General features: G+C 40.0%; 1 protein-coding gene across 3 annotated transcripts in view; it reads right to left on the minus strand.

Annotated features, from left to right (window-relative positions):
* SLC4A8 (solute carrier family 4 member 8) overlaps nucleotides 1-20,471 on the minus strand; it is a 146,682-nt gene that overhangs the window by 66,933 nt on the left and 59,278 nt on the right. For 2 of the 3 annotated variants that reach the window (XM_064284206.1, XM_023556489.2), the window contains exon 1: nucleotides 4,168-4,497. In XM_064284206.1, coding sequence (XP_064140276.1) covers nucleotides 4,168-4,261 — 94 coding nt within the window. In that variant the 5' untranslated portion in view covers nucleotides 4,262-4,497. Of the gene's footprint in view, nucleotides 1-4,167; nucleotides 4,498-14,472; nucleotides 14,555-20,471 lie in introns of those variants that run through there. The other variant, XM_023556485.2, reaches the window with a different exon arrangement.

Genomic DNA, 20,471 nt, shown 5'->3' on the forward strand with positions numbered 1-20,471 from the left:
TCACAGGTTTCTCCTGACTACAAACTTGCTCAAGTCTCCCTTACCTTAAAATGAAATCTTCTCAATGCAGTGCTACTCTCCCAAGTTTCTGACCTTGTTTTCTTTTCTTCTCCATCCAACCACTTTCAAGAACATTCTACCCACCTGGCTCCCTTTCCTCAACCACTTCCTTGCTCCACAGCCTCTGAATGTGGCTTCTGACCTCATTCTCTACTGAAAATGCCCTCAGTAAAGACACCAAAGACCACTTAATCACCAAACCCCTAACTTACGACAGCTGTTTCAGTTCAATTCAAAAGACTTTCCTGAGGGCCCGATGTGTGCCATGCAGTATCCAAATTCCTTACCACTTCCTCTTTCTTGATGCTCCCGGCTCACTGAGCTCTTGTGACACTGCCCTCTCCTGGTTTATTTAACCTCCTCTGACTATGCCTTTTGGATCTCTTCTACAACTCACCAAAGTAAGGCTCCTCAGGCTTCTATCCTTGGCTCTCTTTTCTTCTCTCTTTCAGTGATATCTACTTTCTGATTTCAAAGTTTACTTCCACAAACAACCTCCAAATCTTTATCTACTGTAATTCAACATGCCCCAAAGCAAACTAATCATCTAATCAGGATCACACTCATTTCTCCCCTGCTTTTTTTTTTCTGTTCATGACATCACCATTCTCTCAACTTTCCAGGCTTAAAGCCTCAAACTTACCTTGGAATTCCACCTCTACTCCTTCCCCCCTCATTGCCACATCCTATAAGTTAGGGATGTCAAGTCTTTCTCTCCTCTCGCTTTGACAACAACAGGGACCTCCTTTCTGCCTCCCATACCAATTCAATCACACAATTCTCCTGAAGCAATGCTCTGATCATGGCTCACCCACTATGCATTCAGGACCCTCCATGCTTGCATGTTCCCACACCAGATTATTTCCTAATATCTTTTTCTTCCTTTAGGGAAAATTATACCACCAGTGGGAAAATAAAAGGAAAGGCCTCTAAAACAACTCAATGATTAGCTCAAGAAAGAAAAAATGGAAATTTCACACGCTCACACAGACTAAAAATTCTGGAAAAAGGAAATCTAAAAACATACATTTTCTGCATCTATACTCCAAAAAAAAAAAAAAAAAAAAGGCCTGGATTTTTTGTTTTGTTTTAATTTTATTTATTTATTTATTTGTTGCTGCTGAGAACATACAGTTTCTACATGTACCATGTAGTGACACTGATTGCATTCTTCAAGTTGTACAAATATTCTCTAAAGTGTTCCTCTCCCATTAACATAAATTCACTGCCCCTAAAGTTCCTATCTAATCTTTCCAGTTGCTGTTGTCAATTTGATCCCATATAGATAGCTCTTCAAAGAGCATAATGCTCAAGGCAACCATTGTTTACTAGTTAAGCTCTACTATTGTTTGGATTTAAGAAGACGTCAGGGGATTTTTTGGTTTAAGATTTAAAGATGATCTCAGGACAATAGTTTCAGGGGTTCATCCAACCTTCATGACTCCAGGAAGTCTGAAGTCTATAAGAATTTGAAATTCTCTTCTGCATTTCCCCACTTTTGAACAGATTCTTCTCTAGAATCTTTGATCAAAATGTTCAGTAACAGTAGCCGGGCACCATCCAGTTCTGGTCTCATGGCAAGGGAAGCTAGTTGTTCATGGAGGCAATTAGCTACACATTGCATATCCTCCACATTGCATATCCTCCTCCTATTCCTGACTCTCCTTCTTCCTCTGTTGCTCCAGGTGAATAGAGACCAATTGTTGTGCCTTGGATGGCTGCTTGCAAGCTTTTGAAGACCTCAGGCACTAACTACCCAACAAACTAGGAGGTAGAACAGAAGCACTAAACATGTTATTAGGCCAATTAACTGGGATGTACCATGAAACCATGATCCTAAATCTCCAAACCAAGAAACCAAATCCCACGAGTTTAAGCAGCCTCAGCAGCTTTTTTTTTTTTTTTTTGTAAATTTATCACACAACTTGTGCTAATTCAACTTTCTATTGGTGTACAACTTATTGACAGCAATTACAATAATTGGCTGTGCAACCCTATCCTAATCAATGTGATACTTCTGTTACTGTTAACCTCTCCTTTCCCCCTCCCTCCCACCTCTAAAAAAAAATTTTTTTCCCACCTCTAGTAACTATTAATAAACTTTGTTCTCATATATATTAGCCTTTTCCTGTCTTTTTGTATTAGTAAGGTCATATAATATTTGTCCTTTTTTTGATTGACTTATTTCACTCAGCATAGTATCTTCCAGCTTCATCCATACTGTAGCATATATCAAGATTTCATTTCTTAAAAGTCATCAGACGAACAGGTATACGTACACCCATGTTCATTGCAGCATTGCCCACAACAGCAAAAAGATGGAAACAACCTAGATGCCTATCAACAGATGAATGGGTAAACAAACTGTGGTACATATACTCAATGGAGTATTGCGTAATGATAAAGAACTACGATGAATCTGTGAAGCATCACATAACATGGATGAACCTGGAGGACACTATGCTGAGTGAAATAAATCAATCACAAAAGGACAAATATTGTATGAGACCATTATTGTAAATACTCATGAAAAAGTTTACATATAAAAAGAAACAATCTTTGGTGGATATGAGGGAGGGGAGAGGTAGGGATGGAAAAACACTTAATAGACAATAGGTAAGTAGAAACTATGGTGAAGGGTAATACAGTATACAATACCAGGGAAGCCAGCACAACCTGTACAAGGCAAGGTCATGATAGCTCCATAGACACATCCAAACTCCCCGAGGGACCGAATTGCTGGGCTGAGGGCTATGGGGACCATGATCTTGGGGAATATCTAGCTCAATTGGCATAACATAATTTATAAAGAATATGTTCTACATTCTACTTTGGTGAGTTGATTCTGGGGTCTTAAAAAGCCTGTGAGCAGCCATCTAGGATACTCCACGGGTCTCATCCCTTCAGGAGCAAGGAAGAATGAAGAAAACTAAAGATACAAGGGAAAGATTAGTCTAAAGGACTAATGGACCACATCTACAACAGCCTCCACGAAACTGAGTCCAGAACAATGAGATGGTGCCCGGCTACCACCACTGACTGCTCTGACAGGGATCACAGTAGAGGGCCCCAGACAGAGCTAGAGAAAAATGTAGAACAAAATTCTAACTCAAAAAGAAAGACCAGATTTACTGGCCTGACAGAGACTGGAGAAGCCCTGAGATTATGGCCCCCGGATACCCTTCAGTTCAGTAATGAGGTCACTTCTGAGGTTCACCCTTCAGTCAAAGATTGAACAGGCCCATGGAACAAAACAAGACTAAAGGGGCGCACAAGTCCTGGGGCAGAGATTGGAAGGCAGGAGGGAACAGGAAAGCTGGTAATAGGGAACCTCGGCTTGAGAAAGCAGAGTGTTGACATGTTGTGGGGTTGTTAACCAATGTCATAGAACAATGTGTGTACTAACTGATAAGAAACTAGTTTGCTCTGTAAACCTTCATCTAAAGTACAATTTAAAAAAAAAAGATTTCATTTCTCCTACTGGATGAGCAGTATTCTATTTTATGTGTGTACCACATTTTGTTTATCTATTCATCTGCTGGTGGGCATTTAGGTTATTTCTTATTTCCACCTTTTAGGCTATTGTGAATAGTACTGCAATGAACATTGGTATACAAATCTCTGAGTCTCTGCTTTCAAGTCTTTTGGGTATCTACCTACCCATGAGGATTTTGGGTATAATCCATAAAGATTTTGGTTGTACATAAGCAGCCTCAGCAGCTACTCTCTTTTTGTTGTTATTATTGTTGTAAACATGTCTATGCTACAACTTTTACCAGTTGAACTTTTTACAGTTCAACTTTTTTATACAACTTATTGACAGCAATTACAATAATCACAAAATGGCCTGGTTTTGACTCCACCTTCTCCTCATGGCCTTGGCTGCTGTAGTCACCATTATCTAATACTCTCTCTCTGTTGTTGTTATTGTCTAGGGGTGCCACAAGTCGGTTCTAACTCATAGCAACCTCATGTACAACAGAACGAAACACTGCCTGGTCCTGCACTATGCTCACAATCGTTGCTATGTTTGAGCCCATTGTTGCAGCCACTGTGTCAATCCATCCCATTGAAGGACTTACTCTTTTTCACTGACCCTTTACTTACCAAGTATAATGTCCTTCTCCAGGGACTTGTCCCTCCTGATAACATGTCCAAAGTATGTGAGATGAAGTCTTGCCACCTGACTTCTAAAGAGCATTCTGGCTGTACTTCTTCCAAGAGAGATTTGTTTGTTCTTCTGGCCAAACTGAACCCGTTGCCATCAGGGCGATTCCGACTCATAGCAACCCTATATGACTGAATAGAACTGCCCCATAGAGTTTCCAAGGAGTGCCTGGTGGATTTGAACTGCCAACCTTTTGGTTAGCAGCTGTAGCTCTTAACCACTACACCACCAGGGTTTCCCATTCTTCTGGCAGTCCATGGTATATTCAGTATTCCTCACCAACACCATAACTCAAAGGTGTCAATTCTTTCTCTATCTTCCTTATTCATTGGCCAGCTTTCACATGCATATGAAGAGATTGGAAATACCATGGCTTGGGTCAGGTGCACTTTAGTTCTCAAAGTGACATCTTTGCTTTTTAATGCTTTAAAGGATAAAATATATAGTACCTGTAAAAGGATAAAATATATAGAATTTACCATCTGTCAGTTTGTCACACTTTGGTGGCTTATGTGTTGCTGTAATGCTGGAAGCTATACCACCGGTATTTCAAATAGCAGCAGGGTCACCCATGGCGGACAGGTTTCAGTGGATCTTCCAGACTAAGAAAGACTAAGAAGGACCTGGCAGTCTGTTCTGAGAAAACTGGCCAGTGAAAACCTTATCAGTAGCAGTGAAACATTGCCTGGTATAGTGCCAGAAGATGAGCCTCTTAGGTTGGAAGACACTTAAAATACAACTGAGGAAGAGTTGTCTCCTCAAAGTAGAGTCGACCTTAATGACATGGATGGAGCAAAGCTTTAGGACCTTCATTTGCCAAGATGGCACAACTCAAAACGAGAAGAAACAAATGCAAACATCTATTAATAATCAGAATATTGTATGTTCGAAGTAGGAGTCTAGGAAAATTGGAAATCGTCAAAAATGAAAAGGAATGCAAAAAAATTGATATCCTAGGCATTAGTGAGCTGAAATGGACTGGTATTAGCCATGTTGAAGGGGACAATCATATGGTATACTACGCTGGGAGTGACAAATTGAAGGGGAATGGCGTTGCATTGATCCTCAAAAAGAACATTTCAAGATCTATCCTGAAGGATAGATAGATAGTTAGATAGGATAATGTCCATACACCTCAAAGAAGACCAGTTAATACGACTGTTATTCAAATTTATGCATCAGCCTCTAACGCCAAAAATGAGAAAATGGAAGATTTTTACCAACTTCTGCAGTCTGAAATTGATCAAACATGCTACCAAGATGCATTTATAATTTCTGGTGATTGGAATGCAAAATTAGGAAACAAAGAAGGACTGGTAGTTGGAAAATATGGCCTTGGTGACAGAAATGACACCGGAGATCACGGGATAGAATTTTGCAAGACCAACAACTTCTTCATTCCAAATACCTTTTTTCAACAACATACACAGTGACTATACACGTGGACCTTGCCAGATGGAATACACAGTAATCAAATCAACTACATCTGTGGAAAATGACAATAGGAAAGCTCAATATCATCAGTCAGAACAAGGCCACGAGCTGACTATGGAATAGGTCATCAATTGCTCACATATGAGTTCAAGCTGAGCTGCAGAAAATTACAGCAAATCCAAGAGAGCCAAAATATGACTTTGAGTATACCCATCTGAATTTAAAGAACATCTCAAGAACAGATTTGAAGTATTAAACACTAATGACTGAAGACCAGATAAGTTGTGGAACGCCGTCAAGGACATCATACACAAAGAAAGTAAAAGGTCATTAAAACAACAGGAAAGAGAGAAAAGACCAAAATGGACGTCAGAAAGACCCTGAAACTTGCTCTTGATGTCAAGTAGCTAAAGCAAATGGAAGAAATGATGAAGTAAAAGAATTAAACAGAAGACTTCAAAGGGTGGCTCAAGAACACAAAGTAAAGTATTATAATAAAATGTGCAAAGTCCTGGAATTAGAAAACCAAAATGGAAGAATATGCTGAGCATTTCTCAAGCAGAAAGAACTGAAGAAAAATTCAAGCCTCAAGTTGCAATATTGAACGGTTCTACAGGAAAAATATTGAACGATGCAGGAAGCATCAAAAGAAGATGGAAGGAATACACAGAGTCACTGTACCAAAAAGGCCTGGTCAATATTCAACCATTTCAGGAGGCAGCATATGATCAAGAACCAGTGGTACTGAAGGAAGAAGCCTAAGCTGAACTGAAGGAAACGGAGAAAAACAAGGCTCCAGGAATTGATGGAATACCCAACGAGATGTTTCAACAAACGATACAGTGTTGGAGGTACTCACTTGTCTGTGTCAAGAAATTTGGAAGACAGTTTCCTGACTAACCGACAGGAAGAGATCCATATTTGTGCCCATTCCAAAGAGAGGTGATTCAACAGAACGTGGAAATTATCCAACAATGTCATTAATATCAAATACAAGTAAAATTTTGCTGAAGATTCAAAATGGTTGCAGCCGTACGTCAACAGGGAACTGCCAGAAGTTCAAGCTTGATTCAGAAGAGGATGCGGAATGAGGGATATCATTGCTAATGTTAGATGGATCTTGGCTGAAAGCAGAGAATACCAGAAAGACGTTTACCTGCGTTTTATTGACTAGGCAAAGACATTCAACTGTGTGTGTCATAACAAATTACAGATAACGCTGCAAAGAATGGGAATTCCAGGACACTTAATTGTGCTTATGAGGAACCTGTACGTAGACCAAGAGGCAGTTGTTCAACCAAAACAAGGGGATACTGCACGGCTTAAAATCAGGAAAGGTGTGTGTCAGGGTTGTATCCTTTCACCACACTTATTCAATCTGTATGCTGAGCAAACAATCTGACAAGCTGGACTATATAAAGAAGAAGATAGCATCAGGATTTGAGAAGACTCATTAACATCCTGCAATATACAGATGACACAACCTTGCTTACTGAAAGTGAAGAGGACTTGAAGCATTTACAGATGAAGATCAAAAACTACAGCCTTCAGTATGGATTGCAATTCAACATAAAAAAAAAAATCCTCACAATTGAACCAATAAGCAACATCAAGACAAACACAAAAAAGTTTGAAGTTGTCAAGGATTTCACTTTACTTGGATCTGTAATCAACAACCACAGAAGCGGCAGTCAAGAAATCAAATGATGTATTGCACTGGGCAAATCTGCTGCAAAAGACTGAAGAAGAACTGATGCTTTCGAATTACAATGGTGGCAAAGAATATTGAATATACGATAGACTGCCAGAACAACAAACAATCTGTCTTAGAAGTACAGCCAGAATGCTCTTTGGAAGCAAGGATATCATGACTTCATCTCATGTACTTTGGACATGTTATCAGGAGGGACAAGTCCCTGGAAAAGACACCAGGCCTGGTAAAGTAGAGGGTCAGTGAAAAAGAGGAAGACTCTCAATGAATGGATTGACACAGCGGCTGCAACAACGGACTCAAGTATAGCAACGATTTTGAGGACGGCGCAGGACCGGGCAGTGTTTTGTTCTGTTGTACATGGGGTTGCTATGAGTTGGAGCTGTTTTGACGGCACCTGACAACAACAGTAGCTGTTAGAATTGTACCTCTTACCCTCATTCTGTCTCAGGACTGTCCCATGTTGACTTGGCCACATTGCAGAACACTTTTGGAAGGCAGATCTCTGAACATAACGTAGTAATCTTGCAACTTTACGGAAAAAACAGAAATATAGAACCAGAAGAGGTCATCTGCTTAGATGTGGGATCACAGACCTCTGACTTTATCATTGTAAACCATAAAGTACACAAAGCATGAACATAACTAAATTGAATACTATCTTAATAAACTACCATCTGTTAACCAATAGTGTTCCACTATAATATGTTAATGAGGTCCCTGTAGTCTACTGAGATCAACCCAGGTGACATTAGCAGCAGACTAGAGTCATTTAATTGTTCCAGGTCCTATCTCAAGGGCTAGGGATGTTGTTGTTGTTGTTAGGTGTCATCGAGTCAGTTCCAACTCATAGCGACCCTATGCACAACAGAACGAAACACTGCCCAGTCCTGCACCATCCTTACGATCCTTGTTATGCTTGAGCCCATTGTTGCAGCCACTGTGTCAAGCCACCTCGTTGAGGGTCTTCCTCTTTTCCACTGACCCTGTACTTTGCCAAGCATGATGTCCTTCTCTAGGGACTGATGCCTCCTGACAACATGTCCAAAGTATGTAAGACGTAGTCTCACCATCCTTGCTTCTAAGGAGCATTCTGGCTGTACTTCTTCTAAGACAGATTTATCCGTTCTTCTGGCAGTCCATGGTGTATTCAATATTCTTCACCAACACCACAATTCAAAGGTGTCAGTTCTTCTTCAGTCTTCCTTATTCATTGTCCAGCTTTCACATGCATATGATGCGATTGAAATACCATGGCTTGGGTCAGGCACACCTTAGGGCTAGGGATAGTATAAAGAATAGCATAAAGTTCCTGTCCTCAGGACACATATTCTAGTTGGGAGGAGACAGACATCATGAAAACAAAAGAAATTATTTTAAATATTGATAACTACTATGAATAAAATAAAGTGCTAGAGTGCCTGGGGCAGGAGGTAGGATGAAGAAGGGATACTTTTCTAAGATAATCAGAGAGAATATCTGAGTGATGAGAAGGAGCAGTCATGAGAAGACCTGGAGGAAGACCATTTCGGGTAGAGGGAAGATTAAGTACATAGGCCCTAAAGTGGGAATATGCTAGGCTGGTTCCAAGGCAAAAGGAAGGCCAGAAAGGCCAGAGCAAGGCTGAGGAGGGGAGAAGGAGAAAGAGATCAGAGATGATACAAGCAGATGCAGATTATGAGAAGCCTATGGGCTATGAAAAGCATAATTAGATCCTCAAGAGCCTCTTCAACAGGCCCCTAAAATGGTGACCCAGATGCTGTAAAATCTGGTGTTATCTATGTAGAGCTGGACTGAGGTAAAAGAATAGCCTCACTAAGGGGAGACAAGGCCTTTCAGTCCCCCAATAGAACCATCCTGACCATGTGCTTGCTTTTCCCAGCAAACAGCCTAGAAGGTTACTGGCCAGGCCAGAATCTTCACTTCTCCTTGAGCACATTCCAGATACTTCCACTGAGATCGGGATGGAATATTGCTAGTATTATTTAATTTTAACTACATTCTATATGGAAATTGAGGGGCCAGTGATTGGGTATTAGAACCTGTGTTATTAGATCTCATCTCTTGGTAAATTTACCCATTGTTACTACTAATATAAAACAAGAAGGTTGGACCAAACAACTTCTTGGGTCTTCTCTAGCTGATGGCAAGTCCAGGCTCTAATGATCAGGCTAGGCATCGCTCAGGCAAGGCATGGCTCAGGCTAGGTCACTCTTCAGAGAAGATAAGATGGTTCAATTGCTCTCATTATCTTTATTTACTGCTACAGAAAGGAACCACAAAAAGAGTTCAGTAAAGGGTTGTTGAGTGAGTAACATTGTTTTGTTTGCTATCCACTAGGTAGGTCTAAGGCATAATGAGGAAGACGTCCTTCAGTTGCCCTTGATGGGTCTGTAGGAAGTAAGGCAAAACTTAAATATTAGAGAAAGGAGATTTGAGTTGTTCCTTTGGTTGAATCAGTTCTCACAAACATCAACCAACCACAGTGTCTGCCTTTTGAAAACACCAGAGAGAGGCACAAATGAAAACAAGTCCCAGCAGGGGTCAGAACTAGGAAGTGCCAGTCAGAGAATTAGGTATCAGTTTCTAAGCTGGGGACTCTGAAGCTGGGGTTTGGGCTTTCTGAGTGAAATGAGCCCAAAAGATGGTAAACAAATGGACACTGGGAAATGGATAGACCCAAAAAAATCCATCGCCATCAAGTAGATTCCAACTCATAGCAACCCTATAGGACAGAGTAGAACTGCCCTACAGGGTTTCCAAGGCTGTAATCTTTACGGAAGCAGACTGCCATATCTTCCTCCCCAGAGTGGCTGGTGGGTTCGAACCATCAACCTTTTGATTAGCAGCTGAGCGCTTCAACCACTCCACCACCAAGGCTCCTTGTAAATGGGTAACCAAGAAACCAAACCTGTTGCCATTTAGTTGACTCTGACTCGTAGCGATCGTATAGGACAGAGTAGAACTGCCTCATAAAGTTTTCCAGGAGCACCTGATAGATTCAAACTGCCAACCATTTGGTTAGCAGCGGTTGTACTTAACCACTGTGTCACCAGAGTTTCCCTAGAAACAGATATAGCACCAGTAAAATCCAGTCAGTCTAACTGGATTCGGGCAGTCCAGTGACTTCACTAAATTAATCCTGCAGTCACTTTGCTGACCACTTAACTGCTTTCTACCCACAGACTTTGTCTCCCTGGCCTACCTACTAACTCACCCAAAGCCCACTCCTTCCCATCTAGTTCCCCATTCTTTTTCTAGTCATAATCATACCTACTCTTTTGGGGCTGAGTAAAAAAAAAAAAAATTTATTTTTTATATCTGTGTGCAAATATTTGAGTATTCATTTAGTAAAACTCATTGGAAAGGTACAGTTTTAAACATAAGTGTGTATACATTAAGGAGCCCTGGTAGTGCAATAGTTAAGTGCTCAAAAGCTAACTGAAAGATTGGTGGTTTGAACCTGTCAGTGGCTCCATGGGAGAAAAGGCCTGGTGATCTGCTCCCATAAAGATTACAGTTTAGGAAACCCTATGGGGCAGTCCTACCCTGTCCTATAGGGTTGCTATGAGTTAGGATTGACTTGACACCACACAACATATATACATTAGTGAACTGGTAATAAATTTTCTAAGCAGGCAGGGCTTCAAACCGGTTCCTTGGGTTCCAACCCCTGCTGAGAATTTGCGTTTCTAACAAGTTCCCAGGCAATAATGCTTCTGGTTATGGACCAATTCTGAGAACCACTAGTACAGCAGTGGTTCTCAAAATTTATTATACATAAGAATCACCTGGGGATCTTGTTGAAATATAGACTCTGAGTCAGTATACCCGAGGTAGAAATGCAAGTTCTGGCAGGGGTTCAAACTGGAAGGAACCAGTTCGAAGCCCTGGAAGCAGGACAGAAACCACAGATATGTCCCACCTACCGATGGAGACTGGGCCTACCAAATATAGTGCTGTACACACACTATTTACTGAGCTTGCACACAGAGCTCATTAGCACACACAAAAGGGTATTCTGCTCCTCCCAGGCTCACAGGTTGACTCAAAATCAATAACCACAGGTGATAATCTCATTTGTGGAGCAGATGCAAGGCTTTTTTTTTTTTTTAACTTATAAATACGAGCCATTGGCTCTCACCTCTGTTAAAAACTTTCTAGAAAGCATTAAACTTACTCCAGGATTCATAAATCTAGTAGTTAATCAGGAATAATGATCTGCCAAAAAGAATGGAAAAAGCCATTCCTCTAAGTAAAGCAACTGAGCTGTGTTCCTCTGGGACTGGGAGAGTCAGCTGAAGCACATCATGGACTACTGCTCTTCTTGACTTTATCTTTGTAAAGCTGTTCTCATGTTTTCTTTTGACTCTACATATATATATATATATATATATATATATATATATATATATATATATATATATATAATGTCATGGTTTAACGTACCTTCTTCCACTGATGAAATTAACTTACGCAAAAAAGACCCACATTTACAAAAAATCGTAGAAACTAAGTATCAGAAGTAGTTCTGAACAAGGTGTGAGGGAATGGTTCATGTCATGTGGAGCACAGGATGCGGAAGAAAGAAAGACCTGGAGACTTATCTCTGACCACAGAACCTTGTATCATGGCACAAATACTGATTCAGACATAATTTAGTTTCCCCTCCCATCAAAGTGGGACTGGTTTTATTCCATGCCTTCAAGACAAGACACCCACTCAGAGTACAGCCTCACTGAGCCCTGGGCTTCTCTATGGAGAGAGTCAATGTGAAACTGCACAGCATAGGCAAATCTATAGCAAATCCAAACTTCTTCCTCTCTTCTCCAGAGCTGTTCTAGAACTATATCAAACCTGAGGAATGGTCACCATTTGTCCTGCTTTTTAAAAATTTATGTTAACATAATAAGTTTCTGATTTCCAAAAAGGTACATCTATAAAGGTCATTTCCCAACACACTATCCCCCAGTAATGACATCACTACAGGTGGCTTTCTTTTCCAGTAAAGTGGAGAGCACATGAGGAACAGATGATGTCATCCTGAGAAGCTCCTGCTGCCAATTACTCAGCTGACTTCCAGGGATGAAACCCAGACCCTGAGATCCAGGAGAGCCTGTTCAGGTTTCCTATTCTACTCTCATGTAGACAAGAGTGCTCATAAATGGTTACATCCTTGCTGAAGGCACTTACTGGAGGACAACTAAACCAGGAGCAACAGTGCCCCAAGGTGCAATGAGAGGGTAGGGAGAGCAGGGGCAATAACGGGGGGTGATACATAAAAATGTTTATATGATGGAGCAAGACATTGAGGTTGGATGGTTAATACCGGGTACTGTTCTCCCCTGTAAACAGCATGTTAGAGTGGGAAGAGCAAGATTTCCACTCCAGCCTCACCTATCAGGCTGGAGGACTCTGAGCAGTTTCACCACATATAAAATAGGAATAATAATACCCACCTCCCTGGGTTGCTGTGAAGATTAAAAAGATAATTTATACAAAGTGCCTAATCTAATGCCTAACACATAAAGGGGGCTCAACAAATGTTAGCTTCCCACCTTTGCACCCTTTCCTCTGCTCACTTTCTCCCAGTCCTGAAACCCACAAAGGCTCTTCTTCGATCTGGCCAAAATAGCTTGGAAAACTTGACCTTGATATACTTCAATGACCTCCACAAAGACACCCACACAAATTCTGATGGTAACAGACTCAGAGGCTGAATCAGCCTCTACAGCTCTTGCTTTCCCCATCCAAAGGACAAGTTTTCCCTGGGGGTTGTAGAACTTTGATGAAAAAAAAGTCACAGGAACAAGCAGTACACGAACATTTCACATGTTGTCTCAGTCATTAGAAAGTTGCTATATCATAGCCTTCAACATTGCAGGGGATGCTGCAGAGATTTCACGAAGGCTTTTGAGCCAAATGTGGGTTCTCATTAAAGGTGTACTGGACAACAGCCTTCCTCTAATAAAACTCAGTGCTACCACTAATCAGAAGCCATGCCCAGGTATGAGCCCAACTGCTAAAGCCCCAAAGAGGCCTTACGGGGAAAAAGGAAAGCAGAAGAACACCACGCAACAGTCATGAGGGAGCTGGGGGTGGGGAATCAAAAAGGGAAGAAAGGCCTCAGTAAGATAAACTAGACAGAGACAGAGCAGGTCAGAAAATTGCCTCTTCCTTCCCTTCCACTTCAATTGAGTTTTTGTTTGACTCTGTGTTGTGAACTCTTGAAGAATATGCTACAGGGGTGTACTTGTTTTCTCTTTTCTTATTAAGACTGAAAGCACCATGCAGAAGTGGGTATACATGTCATGGGAAGAGCAAACATTAGGAATGAAGTGAAAACACATTTTACAATCATGGGTTAAACAGGGTTTTATAACCAAATTGAGTTTAATTTTTTTTGTATTTTCTTAAATTATACATATATGTATACATACATACATACACATGCATGCACTGAGCTTCTGTTAAGGGTGATGATATAGTTTGGGAATGGTTAATGGTGATGGTTGAACAACGTGATGAACATAATTAGTATCACTAAACTGTACGTGTGAAGACTGTTGAAAGGTCAAATGCCTTCTTACATATATATTTACCATAATTTAAAAAAATTTGTTTTCAATAGATGGTTACATATCACTTTTCTCCAACTATGGGACAGTATTCTCAATACAAAAGTAAATTTAGCTTGAAGGGATAAAATTTTATATATATGTCCAGGTAGTTGACAAGAATCAAGAATCCGAACTGAGCACTTCGCATTCTCAAGGACTGGACTTGTTAATATTTATATTGGACTTTATAGTTCTCAAAGCACTGTCTCACAAGCTGTTAGATCCTAACCATATCCCAGTCAGGTAGGTAAAATGGGTATATTATCATCCCTACTTTTATCTAACAGATGATGAAATTGAGGTTAAGAGAAATTAAGTGATTTTTCCCCCAGGTCTTAGTGAGAAAGAGTTAGAACTCAAACCTAGGTCTTTTGATGGCAAAGCCAGCACTGGTCCTCCCACTCTAGAGGGTCTCTTGCTAGTTTCCCAATCACACAGACCGCCAGGATTTCCCAGTCATATAAAACGGCAGTTCTTACCTTCCAACTCTTCTTTCTCATAGTGAATGTTAAGAATTGTACTGGTCCCACCCTGATCCACCACAGCTTCTTCATCTGGTCTCTGTTTAAACACAAAGAAGTAGTCATAGTAAAATGCATACATTCATTCAAACACTTAATTGAGTACCTAGTATATGCTGGACCCTTTATAAGACACAAGGAGTGGCACAGTGGTTAAGTGCTTGGCTGTTAAATGAAAAGTTGGTGGTTCGAAGCCACCAGCCACTACACCAGAGAAAGAAGGCAGCCTGCTTTTGTACAGATTACAGCTTTGGAAACTCTCTGGGGGCAATTCTACTCTGTTCTATAGGGTCTCTATGAGCTAGAATCAACTCAATGGCAATGAGTGCTCATTTACTTACTCTACCCACTGCACCATCATTTCCTAGCCAACATTTGAAATTTCAAACTTATTTATTTATCCATTCCATATTTATAGAGTGCCTACTACATGCCTTCAGGGAGATAGCTCCCTTTTCTTATCAAGTCCTTTGTAATTTTCTAAAATTCACTTTCATCTTTTATCCACTCTACCCCACACTCTCCAGCCCTTTAAATCTGTTAGTAGTGGTTGAGTCATAGTGACCCTATGTGTGTCAGAGTAGAATTGTGCTACATACGGTTTTCAAAGCTGTGAACTTTTGGAAGCAGATCACCAGGCCTGTCTCCCAAGGCAACTCTGGGTGGGTTTGAACCTCCAACCTTTCAGCTAAGAGTCCAGTGCTTAATTATTTGCACCACCCAGGGACTCCTTTAAATCAGGTTGGGTCTTTTTCATTTCTAGAACCACACTCACCTTCTTCCCAAAGTGCTGCTCCCTCTGCCTGGAACTATCACCTTCTCCCTGCCACCCCTACCCACTCATCAGCTAATAATTATTCATCACCCCATAGAGCTCAGCCTAAAAGTACTTCCTTGGAAGCCTTCCTAACTACCACCCCCCAAACTAGATCCTCCCATTTATATGCCTTATAACAACAACAAAAAAAGGAACTGTTGCTATTGAGTCATTTCTGACTCATGGCGATCCCATGTTTGTAGAGTAGAACTGCATTCCATAGGGTTTTCAAGTCTATGACCTTTCGGAGGCAGATCACCAGGCACTTCTTCCAAGTCACCTCTGGGTGGGTTCAAACAGCCAACCTTTCAGTTAGCAGTTGAACACTTAACCACTTGTGCCACGCAGGGACTCCATATGCCTTCATAACATACTGCAACTCTCTTTGGTAATGAAACATCTCTTTATGCTCCTTGAGGGAGAGATCACATCTGCCTTTCTCACCACTGTACTCCCAGCATGCTGCATAGGCTTTTTACACAGTAGGTGCTCACAAATTTCTGTGAAAAGAATGAATATAATGGCACCTACCTTATCAAGACCTCACACCTGAATTATTTCAAAGACATCTTAGCCAACGTCCCTGACAACCTATTTCCCTTCCCAAAACTGCTGCTCCAGGCTTACCAATCCCAAGGGCACTGTGCACATTTCCATCTTCATTTCACACTGTCCAGTCACCTAACATGCCCTCTCCCAAACTCCTCATCAAGTCATTCCTAACCACCCTCTCAGATCCTCCCAGATTCCTTACTTACTTCCTTACTTGAAAAGCTTAGTGTTCAAAATTTACTATTTTATAATTATCATCTATGCTTCCAAATAAGGCAACCCTGAATACAAGGCAATCCATTTCCCAATGAGAAGGTTCAAAAGAAGTTTTGGGGACCAACTTGAATGAAGCAAACTTTTAGGGAAGTAGATGAAATAGTCGAATGTCTACTGAGAGTATTTTATTTATTTAGTTTTATAGACATTTAAAAATTACATATTACTACTACCACGGATTGAGCTCCAAGATACAATATTTTGAAAATCAAGGTGGAGAAAATTGTGTATTATTTTCTGCCTTTTATCTAAGAAATAGGGTTGGGAATGTAAGTATTTTTAAATATTTTAAAAATAAATAAAGGAAGAAAAAGCCATAAAACTAATGTTTTAGTACTTACCTACAGGGTAAAAAAAAAAAAAAAATTTTTTTTTTTTTTAATGGGGGAGGGAGGGAATAAAGTAGAGGACACAAGGATAGAAACTAGACTTCTTTGAATATACCTTATTTTGTAAATATTTTACATATTTTTAAAACAAAATTTAAATTAAAAAAAAGCAATTCTCGCAAATCAAAAATAAAATGAAACAAATGCTAAATTGATTGTGTAAATATTCCAAGAGAAATAATTCCAAGTAACTTGAAAACACAATAAACAGGCTGAACATCCTTAGTGGCATAAACCCAACCAATAAAAAAAAACTTAAGAAGATCTTAAGCTGCTTTTAGTTATATTGTTGGCAGTACTGGTGTTGTTATTCTGAGACTGTCGTGTATTGTAGGGTAAAACAAATTATGAGAACTTATTCTATCACTGTATGTATAATTGAGAACTGGGATTCTCACCAGAGGAGAAACAAGATACAGTTGTAAGAAAGAAGAATTTAAGTAAAAACCATGTACATAATCCTGAATTGGAAGTATCAACATGAATACATGATGCATTTTTATCTTTAAATATTTTTTAAATTTACATTTCATTACAGTGGTTAATTGCTCAGCTGCTATCCAAAAGGTCGGCAGTTCGAATCCACCAGCCACTCCTTGGAAACCCTATGAGGCTGTTCTACTCTAACCTATAGTGTCGCTATGAGTGGGAATCTACTCAACAGCAATGGGTTTTGGACAGGGTCGCTAGGAGTTGGAATCAACTCGACAGCAATGGGTTTGGTTTATCTACTCAAACAACCTAGAAAAAATAATCAGACAATAGCAATGAGCATCATTAGCAACTAGGTCGTGGTCTCTTAAAATACCATTGCTACTAAAAGGAATCAGAGCTCCTTGAAAAAAATGGCTGATCACAGGTCTGGGGCAGGAAATGTACAAGAAGACTCTAAAAGATCTTGTCATATCAGACGGTAAAGAAGCTCTCAAAGACCACTAGGGTCATGTCAAAAGTACTCAGGAGCCAATTTAAAGAAATTTCTTGCAAAAAATAGGACAATTTGAACATCAATAAGGGTAATGACTGCAACAAATTGAAGGCATCGAATATGTTAAAACTCATGCATTCACAATGTCACTTAACATATTACCAAATTGGTCACATTGGAGGATAATGCTAGAGAACCAACCAATTATTTTAAAAACTGTAAATAATTTATCCTGACTTTCCCATATGAACTGCACCATATAGAGTGGTACCATAGAGAAAATGAGAGAAGTTTCTCATTACAGAAGAGAATAAGAAAGAACAATATTTTTTAAAACGAATGATAAAACATCACCATTTTGCAAGTTTTAATGGATCTTAGCATGGCTTTTCCAATAGCTACTAATGTCACAAAAAGAGAGATAACCAACCATTACGTGTTTCTCAGCTGCTAACTGAAAGGTCAGTGGTTAGTGCCTACCGGCAGCTCCACGGGAGAAAGATATGACGGTGTGCTTATGTAAAGATTTATAGCCTTGGAAACCTGTGGGGCAGTTCTGCTCTGTCTTATAGAGTCACTACGAGTCGGAGTCAACTCAACAGCAATGGGTTGGGTTTGGTAATGGCAGAATGTACCACCACCCATGAGTACCAAACCCAAAACCGAACCCAGCACCGTCGAGCCAATTCCAACTCATGGCGACCCTATAGGACAGAGTAGAACTGCCCCATAGAGTTTCTAAGGAGTGCCTGGTGGATTCAAACTGCCGACCCTTTGGTTAGCAGCCGTAGCACTTAACCACTACGCCACCAGGGTTTCCCCACCCATGAGTAGTCTTAATCAAATTAATTGTCCCTGAATCTGATCAAGCCTGTAAATCCAAATACCAATTTATTGAACATACAGAGAAGCAGCATTCCATGAAAAATAACACCACAGGAATACAGCAAAATCCAGACTGTGAGAAACTCTATAGGACAAATGTTCCCTTTTTTGTTTGCTTGTTTTAAATAAATAATTGCAAGGATAGAGAGAGAAACAGATATGAAGGTAAAACCAATAGATTAAAAAAGACTTAACCAATTGCTATGTGTGAACTTTATTTGAATCCTGATTCTAACAAAAAAATTTTTTTTAATGTTATGACATTTGAGACAATTGGAAATTTGAACACTGACTAGATGCTTTATAATACTGCGCTGTTTTTTTTTTTTTTTTAACAACCCTTATCTTTTAGAGATGTTGGGGTCCTGGTGGCACAGTGGTTAAGAGCTATGGCGTGCTATTGCTGCTAACCAAAAGGTCAACAGTTCAAATGCACCAGCTGCACCTTGGAAACCCTAGAGAGCAGTTCCACTCTGTCCTATAGAATCACTATGAGTTGGAATCTACAGCAACTTGATGACAACAATCTTTTAGAGATACATACTGAAATATTTACAGATGAGACTGAGAATTCACATAATTTTAAATAATATATTAGAAACATTCCTTTTTCTCACTTACATTTTATAAAATAATTTTATTCTAAGTTTTCAAAAGCACCTTCAACATCAGTGTCTTCCTCAACACCAGAGGTGCTTTGAGTCAATTAACACAATTTTCCAAAGCATACCCATTCACTTCCACCTAAGTTGTAAAGCCTCTCATATAAAGTCAAGACCTTTCTAAGGAACGAGGAAAAAAATGTGCCTTTAGGTTTGAACTTATTTGGTATTTGTTTACCTGGCTTATATCTCCTTTAGATCATGAATCCACTGACAGAAGGAGCCACACGTTTTTCACCCTTATGTTCTCCCAGAGCCCAACAGAGTAGCTTGCCATTGTAAATAGCCTTCCCTCCTGTAAGTTCCAGAAGGGTAGGTACCGTGTCTTAGGTTCACCCAATACTGTGTACCTAGTATTTATTACCTAGCACAATGTCTGGCACATGGTAAGTATAAAATGAATTTTGATAAATGTTTATTAGTTTTCTGAATTCTTTCATATATAAAAATATTATGTGTTGTTGTTAGGTGCCGTCAAGTCAGTTCTGACTCATAGCAACCCTATGCACAACAGAAAAAAAACACTGCCCGGTCCTGCACCATCCTTACAATCCTTGTTATGCTTGAGCCCATTGTTGTAGTCACTGTGTCAATCCACCTCGTTGAGGGTCTTCCTCTTTGCCACTGACCCTGTACTCTGCCAAGCATGATGTCCTTCTCCAGGTACTGATGCCTCCTGACAATATGTCCAAAGTATGTAAGACACAGTCTCACCATCCTTGCTTCTAAGGAGCATTCTGGTTGTACTTCTTCTAAGACAGATTTGTTCGTTCTTTTGGCAGTCCTTGGTATATTCAATATTCTTCGCCAACACCACAATTCAAAGGTGTCAGTTCTTCTTCGGTCTTCCTTATTCATTGTCCAGCTCTCACATGCATATGATGCGATTGAAAATACCATGGCTTAGGTCAGGTGCACCTTAGTCTTTAAAGTTACATCTTTGCTCTTCAACACTTTAAAGAGGTCCTTTGCAGCAGATTTACCCAATGCAGTGTGTCTCTTCATTTTTTGACTGCTGCTTCCATGGCTGTTGATTGTGGATCCAAGTAAAATGAAATCCTTGACAACTTTAATCTTTTCTCCATTTATCATGATGTTGCTCATTGGTCCAGTTGTGAGGATTTTTGTTTTCTTTATGTTGAGGTGCAATCCATACTGAAGGCTGTGGTCTTTGATCTTCATTAGTAAGTGTTTCAAGTCCTTTTCACTTTCAGAAAGGAAGGTTGTGTCATCTGCATAATGCAGGTTGTTAATGAGTCTTCCTCCAATCCTGATGCCCCGTTCTTCTTCATATAGTCCAGCTTCTTGGATCATTTGCTCATCACATAGGCTGAATTGGTATGGTGAAAGGATACAACCCTGACGCACACCTTTCCTGACTTTAAACCAATCAGTATCCCCTTGCTCTGTCCCAACAACTGCCTCTTGATCTATGTAAAGTTTACTCA

Source organism: Loxodonta africana, chromosome 4 (genome assembly GCF_030014295.1).
Source record: "Loxodonta africana isolate mLoxAfr1 chromosome 4, mLoxAfr1.hap2, whole genome shotgun sequence".
NCBI classification, from domain to species: domain Eukaryota; kingdom Metazoa; phylum Chordata; class Mammalia; order Proboscidea; family Elephantidae; genus Loxodonta; species Loxodonta africana.